The sequence below is a fragment of the Cryptotermes secundus genome, unplaced genomic scaffold (assembly GCF_002891405.2).
Source record: "Cryptotermes secundus unplaced genomic scaffold, Csec_1.0 scaffold1907, whole genome shotgun sequence".
NCBI lineage: Eukaryota > Metazoa > Arthropoda > Insecta > Blattodea > Kalotermitidae > Cryptotermes > Cryptotermes secundus.
This window is the reverse complement of record NW_019733348.1, coordinates 164,119-179,233: the sequence shown is the minus strand read 5'-3', so window position 1 is coordinate 179,233 and position 15,115 is coordinate 164,119. Positions and strand designations below refer to the sequence as shown.

Sequence of the window (15,115 nt, the reverse complement as noted above, 5' to 3'; positions counted from 1 at the left end):
CATCAATTTGATATACTGGAAGACATGAGATTTTACAAAAATTACTACATTACTATTTTGACTTCCAACATTGAGTAAAAAAAGGCATATTATGTCAATCATTAGGCTTTTGTAATATACAGATTATCAACCTACACCAACATTAACACAAGACATGTGAAACTGGGCATCTAAAACAGAAAAGCAGACTACAAATTCTATCTGAAATCCTTGTTTATATTCTGCACTGAAAACATTTTAACAGACCAAAGCATTACATGATATTCTTGTATGTGTTTATTACATCAGTGATTACAACAAAAATAACATTTTTATACATTTTCAATATCAGTTGTAGCAGAGAGGAAAACTACTGGTAGGTGCATAAACATTTTGGGTCCCTTTATTTCTTTCCAAAAATTAAAACATCTCTATACCACAGAACTCTATTAATCCTCTTCAATGACATACATAAAATCCCATTCTCAGAATGACCAACCAGTGCTACTGTACACCAACAAATCTCAACACAATCACCAAATACAACCGTTCTCTAGAACTAGGCAAGACTAGACACGTTTTACTTTATTACACAAATGAGAAATTCTTCCATTTTGTTGCCAATGAAAATGAACCAGTTGGAACAAGTATCTGCCCTCCTGAGCCAGTTCTGCAAACTATGTGGCCAGCAACTGTAATGCATGAGCCATAGCTCAAGCGGTTAGTCACTGGCTTCCCATCGCGTCGGCACGGGTTCGATCCCAGGTCTTGTCGGGTGGGATTTGTCGCGGACAAAGTGGCGCTGGGGCAGGTTTTATCCGAGTACTTCGGTTTCCCCTGCCAATCTTCATTCCACCAATTGCTCCACAATCACCCTCACCTATCATCTGGGGCTGGTACAATAGGCCAGAAGTGGCAGCAGTACAACGGACTTAGTCCCACCCCTCGAGCAATAAAAAAAACCATAATGCATGAGATATTTATATGTCTAAGGTATTTATCGTTGATCAGAATGTTTTATTTGACCCAGGGCTACCAGATGTTGTTCTACTCAGTGAACACTTAGATAGGTCTGCGGAAGTTCTTGCCAGCATACTTGGCATTGGCTCCAAGTTCCTCTTCTATGCGCAAGATCTGGTTGTACTTTGCCAGTCTCTCAGACCGGCATGGAGCACCAGTTTTGATCTGAAAGACGACATTGCTAATAAATGTATGAATTACCACATTTTCTCATATACCACATCCACATTTTTCCTACAACAAATCATATTAAAAATGGTGCTTGGCTAATTCATGATGAAGATTGTAATGGTCTGTTTGTTCGCAACAAGAATGACAAAAGCACAGTTTATTTGTAACAAGTTTGGCACTCACATACAGCTGCAACCTGCAGTCTAAGGGCGAATGCTAACCTGTGATGTAATATGCATGTGTTCAGCTAAACCTATGCAAAAAAAAAAGGATAAAGCTATCCCTCTAATAAGCCACGAAGGCCCATAGGGTTGTGGGATGTTCAGGCTCCCACATTTTGTGTAGACAATCAACTCATAGACGGCAGTAAGGTTGTCAGCCTCACACGCTGGCCACCTTTTACCCCCCCAGGGCCATAGTGTGGCTGGAAGGATTAGGTAAATTGAAAAAATCCAATGATCTCATCAGCATTTGAACCCACGACTTTCAGCCTTGTAGCATAGTGCTTGAATCAACTACACTACCACGTGCCCCACTAAACCTACATACTGAAGGTATATAATTACAATGTTTCACAGACAGTGAAAAGCATAAAAAAAATTAAGGCAGGCAAAATAAAGTGGAAATTATGCAGTTGGTAGAAAACACATTAGTATCTGAAAAAGAAGAAAAGCTTTATGAATTCATACCAAGTGGGTGTATGAGTTAGTAACATACATGAGGAATGGATGGCAGAGTTCTTTTACATGAAACAATTCTGTGCCAGGGAGCAAGGAAAAGTGTCTCCCAGCAGCAGGATATAATCACATCTGAATTTCTAGATAGTATGTACAATGTACACTTATACCTGACATGTCTCCATATTTCCATACACTTACATACACTTTTATAAAGCTCTTGTGAATGAGACAGGGGCATGCGGTAGCGTAGTTGGTTGAGGGGCTATGCTACAAGCCAGAAGGTCGCAGGCTCACATCCCGATGAGCGTCACTGGATTTTTTTTCAATTGACCTAATCCTTCCAGCCGCACTATGGCCCTGGGGTTCACTCAGCCTCTAACAGAAATGAGTACCAGGAATTAATTAAACAATTTTCCTCGGGAGTAAAGTGCGTCCGATGAGTAAGGCTGACAACGTTACTGCCATCTTTGAGCCGACTATCTAGATAATATGGGACCTTCAATGTCTCACAACCATATGGGCCTTCACGGTCTGGTACACGGATAGCTTTTACTTTTTACTTTTACTTTCTTGTGAATGAGATACTGAATCTTCATGTTCGATCTCAGGACATTTCTCGAGTAACTGAATCACTATTAGCTTCTCAAGGCCACTTTTACTCCACATAGAATCACTTCTCCATTAGATGCACAATAGGCACTATCCTTCAAGAAAAAAATGAGATAATTGCTAAGGCCTGCTTATATGCATGATCTGCACAAACTGAAAACATCAGCAGGATGTCTGGGCGACTTTCATCATTGCCATCAGTACACTGAAAGCCAAAGTGTCCTAAATGAGCACTAGAATGGCCAAGATCAGTCAACTCAAGCCACTGCTTGCCTCACCTTCTCTTCATTGAAGAACAGTATTAATGTAGCTTTCTGTACTGTACTTATCCTTTACTGGATTAAGGGCAGTGAGCATCATAAATTCCTCTGGAAAGTGTTTTCAGGCATAATAATTTCTGGTACAAAAAAAGATCTATAACAGGTATAAATTGTGACATATCTAATTCATTGGGCGCAAGATGAAAATCTATTGTTTAAGTGGTCTGCAGTCCCAGCTTCCACACTATTAATTGATTCCAACAATTAAGTACATATATAAGCTGCTACACTGCTAAAGAAAACAACTGCTCCTTATTAGTAAAAGAAATATGACGAATTTGTTGTGATGTTCTAATTCCGAAAGACACATGCCACTGAGATCAGCTCAGGTGCCATGATATATACATTAAGTTTCATAAAGACTGCTTCAGGCATTCAGAAGTTGAAGGGGAGGGACATGCAGAGAGACAAATAGCAAGCTGATCTCATTTCTCATCAGCCTAATTTTATTTTTAAAAATAAGGAGAGTATGCTATTATATAAGCCTCTAAGTTTATGTTACTGCAAGTCTGCAAATGCTATTCTGAGTTACAACATTCATATATCAAACAGTAACTATGAACTGAATTAAAATGTACTGAAAATGGTAATGCTGCTGCTATACAAAATGATCACATGATGAACATGGAAGCTCCAATCAATGTTGAGACTCCAGAGTAATGGTAAAGGGACAGTTATCCTTGTGTTTCATCAATCAAGACCAACACCATGAAGCCTTGCGGAGGAATGCAGACATGCTCCACCGTTCCTGACCTCAGCACCAAATAAATATGGAAAAATGGATATGCATATATAGTTTATGAACCTGTCCAGTGGAGAGTCCAACAACCAGATCTGCAATGAAGGTATCTTCTGTTTCACCAGAACGATGAGACACCATGGTACCCCAACCATTTGACTTTGCCAAATTGTGGGCCTTGACTGATTCTGTCACTGACCCAATCTGATTCACTTTCAATAACAGACAGTTGCAAGCCTTCTTGTCAATGGCCGTCTGAATTCTTGAAGGATTTGTTACCGTTAAGTCATCACCAACTATCTGCAACAATTCCAAGAAGAGAGGACTGTAAAGGAAATCACACCCCTCAACAAACACATCATTTACACATACAAAGAGAATTAGGCATATCCAGTTACATGGCATCCCCACTTAATGTTCCTCTACACAACACGGATCTCAGCTGAAGTTCATACCCACTGACCCTTCCGAAAACCTTGAAAACTGGGATTTTAATTTCATATTTGTACTCCAGAAAAATTTTATTTTCCAGAAAAGAATATATCAATAAAATGCTAGCTCAGAAATCTGTATTATTATTCACTTAAAACTATAAGTAACTTAATCATGCGTGTTTTCCTCGAAAAGCTGACAGTCACTCAAATGGATAAGAGAGTCCATCCTGTTACAAAACCCAAAGGTTCATTATGTTTACAAAACCTGCTATTAAGACACTATCCTGAGGCATATAATAATATTACATATTTTTCCCCTACTGTTAATATTATCAGCATACAGATTCCTGAAAGGCTTTTCTTCCATTCTGATTGCACCAGTAAAGTAGTGAAGCTTTCACCATGACTTTCTTGTACAGTCAGTGGCTACTCTATAAGGTATATTGCAATATGTTACCATAGAATTTAAATGTAATGTGTAATATTTAACCCATTAATTCCACATACTCAAAAATAAATGTACATGAAAATGTCCACAGTGTCATAAATTTTCCAAACAGTAAGTAGTTAACTATCTTTAACCCAGACAAAAGTGTCACCATGGTACATTAAAAAACTAACACCCATTAAAAGACACGCTATAAAAGTAAGGTATTTTAACTGTCCTCTAGTTTTAACTCTCATATTTATAACATTTTTACCTGAATATTTGTAGTAGCAGTGATATTAGTCCATGCATCCCAATGGTCTTGATCAAATGGATCTTCAATAGACACAACAGGGAAATCTTTGATAAATTCTAGGTAGAGGTTTGTCAGCTCTTGTCCATCAATCCACTTGCTTTCATCCGTGTTGGGGTTCTTGAAATCCAAGTCATATTTCCCTTTTCTGGTGGCAGAATTCAAATTAAGTTAGTGTAAGAACACATTGATATAAATATTTTTTGCTTTAGGCTTCTGCAGAAAGCAAGCATAATGGATAAGGAAGGGAAATAAATTTTATTATTTAATATTAAAAACTCCCTGGCTTTAGTCCACAAGCAAACTATACTGACCAAACAACCCCCACTTATTGGCGAAGTTAGTGCCAACTTAAGCAGATAGAGGGTGTCGCATGATCAGCGTAACGAATACCCACAGCCATTAATTTCGGTTTTTCTATGCCAAATTATTTAATATTATTTTTTAGTATTCATATATGTTAAATTCTATGCGAAATTCGACAAAGCTAACCACAATCTGTGAGCCCACTGTCTAGAAAACGTGGGAGCCTCAACATCTCATAACCCTGTGGGCCTCCGAGGCCTGTTACAGGAATAGCTTTACCTTTCATCTTTACTTTAAATTTCATATTTTGGAGATAATTCTCACTCATAAAACCACTAATACCAGTGAAGATTCTTCCATGCAACAGGCTGTTCTGTGTTCTTCCAATTCAATACTTTAATCATAGCAGGAGTAATGACTTCTTGATGTTCCACTGTTTCAAACTGCCATGTCCCACTGCTCGGCACAATGTCACAATCATACTTCAAAAGTGACACATGTGTTTTTCTTTAATGAGTATTAAAAGGTATGGTGATTTCCTGTCATGTACTGTAAACAGAAAACAGCTGAATCTTTCCACTTCCTGGCCTCTACCTGTCTGTCAGCTGCTCAACTTTTCTACCTGGCAGGATTTGGTTTTCTCGGTGATATGATGATGGTAACTGTGACAACAATGATTACCAGCACTGGAACCTATGGCTCAATAAATTCTGAGACATGGTGGAGGCATGACATTTCCCCATTCATTGAGGTCTGGTTTTGCGAGAGACCGAAAACCCATTTAGGAAAGGTAAAGTTGTCCGTGTGCTTAACTAATTAAGCACTATGCCACGATGACCTATGGGGAAGTGGAGGTATAGAACCATATTTTCTTGATCTCAGCACTAGTTTGAGGTGAGTGGTCAGCTTCACAGACCTGCCAATTTACCCTGGGGGAAAGGGCACTAAGTACCCATTGGACAGGGGGCTGGGTGGGCCCCAGAGCCGGTCTGGATTATATGGAGAAGAGAAAATTCTGACCCTAAAACATTGACCCCTCGGCAGTCCAGCCCGTAGGCAGTCACTATACCAACTGCACTACCCTGGCTCACCCAATTTAGGAAAAACCAACCATATTTGGTCTGACTCACCTTCAATAAAAGACCTTAGGCTCAATACTCATACACCATGACACCCTCAAGTAAAATTAACTACCACTAAAATCAATGCAATATAAACTCAGTTCACTCAACGGTAAATAAAAACTGCTTCAGCCTTCATGTGACAAATGAGATCATTAATGCCAGTTCCCAGTACTTTCATCACAAGTACAGCAATGAAAGGTTCTCAGACATACTTCAAAATGAGATCTCATCATATCAGTACTTACCTTTTCATGGTTCATTTACCTGAAAAACTCAGATGCAGCAACATCCATACCAATTTCTACTTTGCCAGTATAACCTGCCTGGTCAATGGCATCTTTTATTAGCTGAAGACCCTCTTTGTTATTTTGAATGTTGGGAGCAAAACCACCTTCATCACCAACAGCTGTAGCATCCAAGCCAAACTTGTCCTTGATCACTTTCTTCAAGTGGTGGTATACTTCAGAACCAATCTTCATGGCTTCAGTGAAAGTGCCAGCACCTATGTCCCAAAAAGTTACACGTGAGATTCAACCAAACTACAAGAGACTTTTTTTAAAGAAACGTCTTCAGAAAACATAAAGAACATATATGACTGTTCACTTTCTATGACACTAGACTTCTGATTACTACTAGCATAATGTACATCACAACTGACTTAAAGATAAAAAGGTACACGTATAACATGTAAAGAGAAATAGGTAAAGTTATCCCAGTACTTAATTACATAATTAAGCACATATGTCAATTGGAGACACAGCTCCACCATTCTTGACCTTGGCACTAGATGGAGGTGAGTGGTCACCTTCATGCCCCTACTACTTTACCCCCAGGTACCCCCTGGGCAGGCTCCAGTGTCGGTCTGGACACTATGAAGTAGAGAGAAGTCTCTTGTCCCTACTCTGAATTGAACCCCAGTTGTCCAGCCTGTAGTAAAGTCAACATACCAACTGAGCTTTTCTGGTTCTATCACAACTGATGTACCCAAACAAAATCATATACTCAGAAAGCTATTTCAAAAGCAATGATTATTTCTGAATCACCATGTGCAATATATGCAGTTCTGTATCTCTGAAGCCACAGCTCTGAGTCTGAAATATAATTCACAGAATTTGCATCCAATATCCTCACTATTCCTCACAAAACACTGATGCATGAGGTGGAAATATTCTTTGCCACAATTACCAAACCTCATTAAATTTGCAAAAATGTATAAATAAACCATGAAGAAAGTGTTTTTTTGGCAATACAGTCACCATGTGAATATAAAAAAGATGAACTTCCAGTACAAACTAAAACATTATCACTACTACTGTCACAACAGGCTATTTCATTATCATAAGAATTTATTTCTAAACTTCCATCTTTGTTCACCTTCTTTTATTATTGCTCTTGTGTGTAATTAAAAATGAGAAATAATGGAACTATGAAAAGTTCAAAATATTGTGACATGTCAACACATTCCTAGCCAACAGCTCAATTAAACACCCTGTGATATGCGCATGCAACAACAGGATGAATGTTTATAGTTGTTGCTAGGCAACAGTCAACTATCATGTGACTTGTTTTCTGTGTGGTCTGTGCTACACAACAATAGAACCGCGTTCTCTGCGTTGTCCATGGCACAGCTATAAGAGTCCGCTTGCAGCTAAAGAGAGTCCAGGAGGGTTTAGCTTTACTGCTTTAGGGCAAAATTAATGTTTTACAAATTTGTCAACTTAATGATTTACTTAGAGTTTGTCTGTTCTTTAAGACTCACCAGTTGGCAAAATCATGAACTCCTGCATTGCCAGCTTGTTGCCCGCATGAGAGCCACCATTGATGACATTAAATGCAGGGACTGGCAAAACCAGTTCTTTAACTCCTGCTAAATCAGCAATGTGCCTGACAACAATCAAAACATTTCACTTTTCAATAATGAAATCAAAAGAAGCAAAGCACTATTACTACACCATTGCTTCATTCTGAATTACTGGGGTTTTGGACACTGTCCATCATCCGTTATTAAAAAGAACACGAAATTCTAAAAACTGGGCCTGTCCCCATCCTCAGGTGAGGGGGTGGGAGGCATCTACTCTGTTGGGTCCTTTAGAAAGCACTAGCCCCAATCACTGGACAATTTAATGTTGGGTCCATCAGAAACAGCAATGATTTCAACTAGCTGTTTCTTGTGGACCTAATAGAAAAGGTGTCTCCCACCCCTCATGTGAGTATGGAAACAGTTCCAGTTTCCATAATGTTGTGTTACAAAGCTGGACAATGGACAAAACCACAAAACCCAATAACCCACAGAGTTACACATCATCATCAAACCCTTCAGAATCCACCATTTCTTTCCCTAACTACAAACGCATATTCTGCATTCAACAACGTACCTATGAGTTTAATATAACTTTCAACTCAACTGCTTACATCAGTGAAGTACAATTAATTATTGAATTTACAAAAATGTTCAATTTACAAAACAATCATCATTTTCTGCCCATATTTTATTACTAAGAAATGTTTAAACTTAATACAATTTGTGTCTGACCACAAATTTTCAGTATGTGTATTTGTACATACTGACTGTAATCAAGTGTCTAATTGGAGTACACTTTTATACAGACTGTGCTATACCTAAATAGACTGTAAAACTGCTTTGCAAATGTGATAAGTTCTACCATGACACCTAGAACAGTTGCTTACAAACTTATTTTTAGGCTGTTTAAGACTGTTTTATAGACTACCTTAGAGTTGTGGATCTCTATAAAAACAGATGATGCCACATTTAAAAACAATTTTTTTTAAGGTGGTGGGATGGGTCTCTGTGGTCTAGTGGTCAGAGTTCCTGGCTTCAGATCCAGAGGTCCCGGGTTCGATTCCCGGCGCTACCAGATTTTCTGAGAAGTAGTTGGTCTGGAACCAGGTCCACTCAGCCTCATGAGGATAACTGAGGAGCTATTTGAAGGAAATAGCGGTTCTGGTCTAGAAAACCGAGATTAACGGCCGTGGAGATCCATTGCGCTGACCACACAACACCCTCTAGCCGCTAAAGTTGGCACTAACTTTGCCAACAAGTGGCAGTCACTCGGTCGGTATAGTTCGCATGCGGACTAAAGACACGGAGAGTTGGGATGAGTTAAATGAACCAAATTGCAAAATTAAAAATGTCTGCATACTTGTAAAGTGGTACACCCTTCTTGGCTGCTCCTGCTTTACACACAGCCAGTGAGACCCCAAGAATTGCATTTGCACCCAGTTTCGACTTGTTTGGTGTGCCATCAAGCTTCAGCATAAAATCGTCAATCTCGGTCTGCTGAGTTGCTTCAAAATTCTAAAAATAAAATTACATTCCAGGAAACAGTTAGAAAATAAATTTACAATATTTGAAGTGATCCACAGACTGCTTCATATGAATAATAAATCACTGTATGCCTCACAAACTAGTTTCTTATGTAGTCCCCATGGAGATAACACGTTATCACTCAATTATGCTTTCTATCCTGCCTCAGTCTTTACATAATAATTTCACTGTTGTTTCCAAAAATAAACATAGTTTGGAATAACATCAATATGGATACGACAAAATGTGGGTTACTTAATTATGGTATACCAGTTGTAGAGATTATAATTTCAACTGCAATGTAAAAATAATTTTTCATTGATATCATTCATTCATCAATGGCTCAACAGCCATTGTTGGGCCCTGGCCACTTCTTCAGTTTCATATCCTTTTTTTTTTACACAGTTGGTAAGACTCCTTGGATGAGTGATCAGCACATCGAAGGCCACTACCTACACACAGGACAACATAAATACAGAATAAATGCGCACAGTCATCCATGCCTTGAGTAGAATTCGAACCCACAATTCCTGCATTCGAGCAAGCAAAGACAGTTCATGCCTTTGACCATGCGGCCACCGTAATCGGCAAGAAGAATTACAAACTACAATTTGGAGACAAAAAGCTAAGGGATTTACATGAAGGTATTAATCCTGCAGTAAACTGAAAGAACTAGAGAATACTCTTAGAAAGTTCTGGAGGGAACTAATCACCTACTTTCCTTTGATTTGATATGAGTCGCACAGAAAGCAACATGTCCGTCCACCTGTTGGAAGTGGTGTTATCTCCACAGTCCACCTCAAAGTGATATAAACAAAACAACTAGCAGCTTTCAGAAATCAGGGATGGATACACAAATTCGCAGAGAGCAAGGTGATCTCTTGAGCTTCCTCATATTCTTTTCAAAACAAGGAGAGCTGGCTAAACACTGCAGGCATGACATTCAGTCTTACCATAGAATACAATATGCACAAAGTTACATTCATATACTAATCCTACATACCCAAATCATTAATACACTAACACACAACATGCAATAATGCATTAGAATTGACACCCTTACAGCACTGACCACAAAGGGTGCAGGTCTTCTCGGTTTTAACAGCATGCAGTGACATCTGGTTCTCTCCGAACTATGTGGATTTACAACCCAGAATACATACTGCTCAATAATAAAGTGTTACGGCCTTTTAAATAAAGGGCTAACATTTTCTTTCGTTTTGAACCACCGGTTAAGACCGCAAGACCAAAATTATCGAAAACATAGTTCCTGTGGTTCAACAGATACAATACAAATTTTATTTAAACCTCTATGCCAAAAAATTCATCTTAACACAACATCAAAGTTACAAATCCTTTTGTCAGTCAGTAAGAAACAAGATGGCAGAATTTAGGTACAGATACCAAACGAAAATGCAGTTAGATGGAATTCAGAAACACTTGTTTCTTGGTTCTGTATGAAGTATGGAAATGGAAAAGCAGAAACAAGTACATCCATCTGCAAGTGTCCTACATAATTTGCCAGAATTCTTTACAGTTCTGATAAACAAAGAAGGGGCATATGTTCAGTGACAAACTGCAGTGTAGTCCCACAATCAGCTGGGTGCAAAATCTGTCATATGACCTATAATGGCTGCTACAGAGGAGATTGAAGCTTCAATACACGAGCTTCAAAAATGACAAATCTGTATGACGAAAATCCTGCTCTAAAATCTTTGACTGCCTTGTTGAGGCAATTTCATCTTGGATAAAAATGTTCTCAGAAATTAGGCAGTGTTTCAATCATTTAGTAAAGTTAATCACTACAAGCTATAAATGGGATTCAGAAAATTCAAACCTAGTTATAATACACATGTAACAGCCCCAAGCTATAAGTTTATGATCTCATCTTTTCCTCAGATACCATAAGTGGTAATGTGTACCTAAGAATTCCACCGAAGTATCAGGTTCCACATGCGGAGGTGGAACACGTCACCTTCTAGTAAGTTAGGGCATCACCACACTAACATAAGCATGCAATGCAGGAAGTGGAACTCCACAGGGACAACAGACTGGTCATGATCATCACAATGTTTGACCATCCAGATCACCTGATCTTATACATTTTGGGATTCAAGGTTCAAACAACTAGATCTCTGTGGCATGACTGTACGTGGCATTATAACAAGAACTGGAAGGAGGATTATCATCTGGATGGCAGCCAGAAAGTTGTACTGAATGACAAAAAATACTGAAATGCAGCCTAACCTAATCGAACAAACTTCACAAGTCACAGACCATGAAAACAGAAATATCAAATACAAATCTGCAGATTATAGCACATGTCCTTTCTGCATACCCACTCTCACCTCAAAAAATACTACTAAGATGATAAATAATGAAAATTACAGTAACCAGATTCAAAGAAAGCAGACTCAATTAGAATAATATAACCCAAGACTATCAACATTGATATCAGAGAAATCCTGAAGAAAGGCTGGTATAAGAGACTGTGCTTAACTTTTCATGCCGTGTCTATCTCCGTGTCTCATCAGCCATGTAAAAGGTAGAGGAAAAGTTATCCCTGTAACAGGCTGTGAAGGCCCATAGGGTTATGAGACGTCGAGGCTCCCACATTACCTAGACAAGTGGCTCAAAAATGGCCGTGAGGTTGTCAGCCTTACGCGACAGCCGCGCTTTACTCCCCAAGAAAATTCCTAGTACTCATTTCTGTTAGAGGCTGAGTCAAACCCAGGGCCATAGCACGGCTGGAAGGATTAGGTCAATTGAAAAATCCACCTCATCAGGACTTGAACCTGCGACCTTCCAGTTTGTAGCATAGTGCCTCAACCAACTAGCCTACCGGATGCCCCCTCATCAGCCATGTTCTTATTTAAAAGAAAATAACACATACTTTGCTGTATGAGAGGCATGATCTAGGCAGAATGTACAATCTGATGTAGTGCAGCTTCATGATCAACAATGTGAACACACAATAGGAATAAAATCCTTCTTAAGAAATTATGAAAGTTCAGTGATTGCTCAGAATGGTTTCTGTTCAAACTACTAACCATAATTAGCAGTAAGAAGTTCTTCACTTATCTTGTGACACCCTGTTGTTGCCGCCTGTTAAATGCCTGGACATCCTGCTGAAGCCATGTAGTGGAAGTGTGCATACTGAACCAATTCTATATCCTATCAATATTATTTAAACATCTACAATTTTACCTTGCTTTGTTATGACTATCTCTTATTATACTAAGGTCCTTAGCAATTGTAAGAAAAGCTCCTCTGATGAGGCTCTGGAGGGGCGACACATGTAAGGCTCCATATATATGGTTAGTCACTGGCTTCCCACCACGGCAGCCCTGGTTCAATCCTGGGTCTAGTCAAGTGGGATTTGTGGTGGACAAAGTGGCACTGGGGCTGGTTTTCTCTGAGTACTTCGGTTTCCCCTGCCAATCTTCATTCCACCAAATTCTCCATCATCATAATCACCCGGGGCAGGCTACAATAGGCCAATCAGTGGCTGCCGTGCCGAGTGGACCCAGTTGGACTCCACCCCCCACTAAGCGAATTTAAGGTTCCATATATAATTGGATTACAGAACTACAATGCCACTGTACGAAGTAGATTTGTTTTTAGTTATTGAATGTCCAAACAGTGTAACTATACAAGTGATAGCAATATGCCATATAATGAGATATTCATGAACTACAAGGAAACTGTATTGTCAGTTACTGGAAAGGCAGATTTTCAACCAATGGGAGTAATTTTCACCAACCCTTTTTCCAATATGTAACATGATAAAACAGCCATTAATATATGTGTGTTATGTTACTTTTTGCACACCCAATAACACAGAGCATCTGCTCAAGTAAATTGGTACTCATATTAAACTGGAATTTTTTTTTTAATAATCCAATTTAACAAACCAATTTAGAAAAGTGGTCTATTTCATTATATTAGTCCCCTGATACAAATTATCACAAAAAACAGAATCATATGCCCAGTACACATGAGAAACATAACCCAAATACTGCTCATTACCTGTTTCAGAAGTTCTGGAACAATGATTGTATTAACATTGCTAATTGCCTTGGAGACATCTTTTCCAACATAATGCTTTTTGTCATTATCCCTGAGTTCTAGAGCCTCATGAATCCCAGTACTTGCACCAGATGGAACTGCTGCTCTGAATAAACCAAGATCTGTCACCAAGTCAACCTGAAATAGGCATTACAACATCAATAAAAAATTTTAACTTAGTCTTTATATTCCTTAAATGTAAACTGTTCTGTCTTACCTCTATTGTAGGATTTCCACGAGAGTCGAAAATTCTACGAGCCAAGCACTTGAGGAGAGGCATGTTTGTAGATAATTTACAAGGAAATTGTAGGAGTACCAAAAGCCTGAGAAGAAAAAACTTAACAAATTTCTGTTATAATATATGAAAAACTTAACACATGAAGCATGTAATATAAGGCTCAATCTATGCCGTTACCTAGATCATGCTGAACACTATCAATTTGTTTTCTACAACAGCATCTCTTGCGAGAAAAGGCACTTCATTACTTGTTCTGTTCTGGGTAGGTTGTACTGTTATAAATGCCCATAATGAGCAATGACATTTATTTCATGAACTTAAATTTTATAGTGCACAAATGTCCGGTTTATAGTACAGTTAATAACCTTCATGGGCGGAGGGTCACTGTAGTAATACTGCTTTATGGATAACGAAACGTCTATAAAATAAAATAAAACCTATACCTTGATCTCATATTGACACTGTACAAAAAAACATCCTCTTACGCATACTTTCTGCTCAGTAAATTATAATAAATACCTGCAACTTACCAAATTTTACTACACAGATCCGAATACCGGCTCACGAACTCCAATAACCTTCAACGAAGGACATACTGTAGGTCAATCGATTCCGCAAGCTGATTGGTCCAGTAGAGGTAGAACAAAACACAAGCGGAGCGCAAAGCCGGGCGCGTTTAAAAATAATGATGTGCAGGGTCTGTTTGCGTGTGTTAAATGTGTGTAATTTGGCTACATGGTATGGAGGAATTACGAATTGCGTATACGAGAACCGTTCGCACAGAATGTGTACAACACTGCACACTTCAATCGATTGCAACAAGATATAAGGAAAACGCCCGACGTCTATGGTTATATTAGCCGGACAAAGCCGCAGTGTCAGAAGCGTCAGAAGGGTCAGAAGACTGCATTTAAGTGGATTATCCTGACGAAATTCCCTCATGACATCAGGTTACAGAGACCGACTTGTCAAGGAGCCAACAGTAAAAGGGCTACATACGAATGATATTAACAAACATAAAACTTAGTAAAACGCGGAACCCAACCACTACAGTATTTACGACTCCCTGCCAACATTCAAAAGATTGAAAGGGACAAACACCGAAAGGGGGAGAATGTTCAACATTGGAAGACAAAAACTAGTCGACATGTGCGGACTCCAGGTTAAGCGACAGGATGAGAGGCGCAGAGTTGGATGGGTGACCAACGAACTTGATTCCGCCCTCCTGTCATCAAGAGGCTGAGCCATCGAACTGATACGCTCATTCATATGGTGTCTGGTCATTCCCCTTTTCTTTTCTGTGGTTTATTTAATGGCGCTTTTTCCAGCATCGAGACTATTTAGAGTCAGTTGTTACTATAA

General features: G+C 39.0%; 1 protein-coding gene across 1 annotated transcript; it reads right to left on the bottom strand.

Moving 5' to 3' along the window:
• Nucleotides 1–868: 868 nt before the first annotated feature.
• Nucleotides 869–14,382, bottom strand: LOC111868130 (enolase). Its single transcript, XM_023858538.2, has 9 exons — nucleotides 14,284–14,382; nucleotides 13,733–13,838; nucleotides 13,477–13,653; nucleotides 9,284–9,438; nucleotides 7,882–8,006; nucleotides 6,387–6,624; nucleotides 4,654–4,840; nucleotides 3,585–3,818; nucleotides 869–1,164 (listed from the first exon to the last, which is right to left on the bottom strand). The coding sequence occupies exons 2-9, from the start codon at nucleotides 13,793–13,795 to the stop codon at nucleotides 1,042–1,044; spliced, it is 1,302 nt and encodes a 433-aa protein (XP_023714306.1). The 5' UTR covers nucleotides 13,796–13,838; nucleotides 14,284–14,382; the 3' UTR covers nucleotides 869–1,041.
• Between the last annotated feature and the right edge of the window lie 733 nt (nucleotides 14,383–15,115).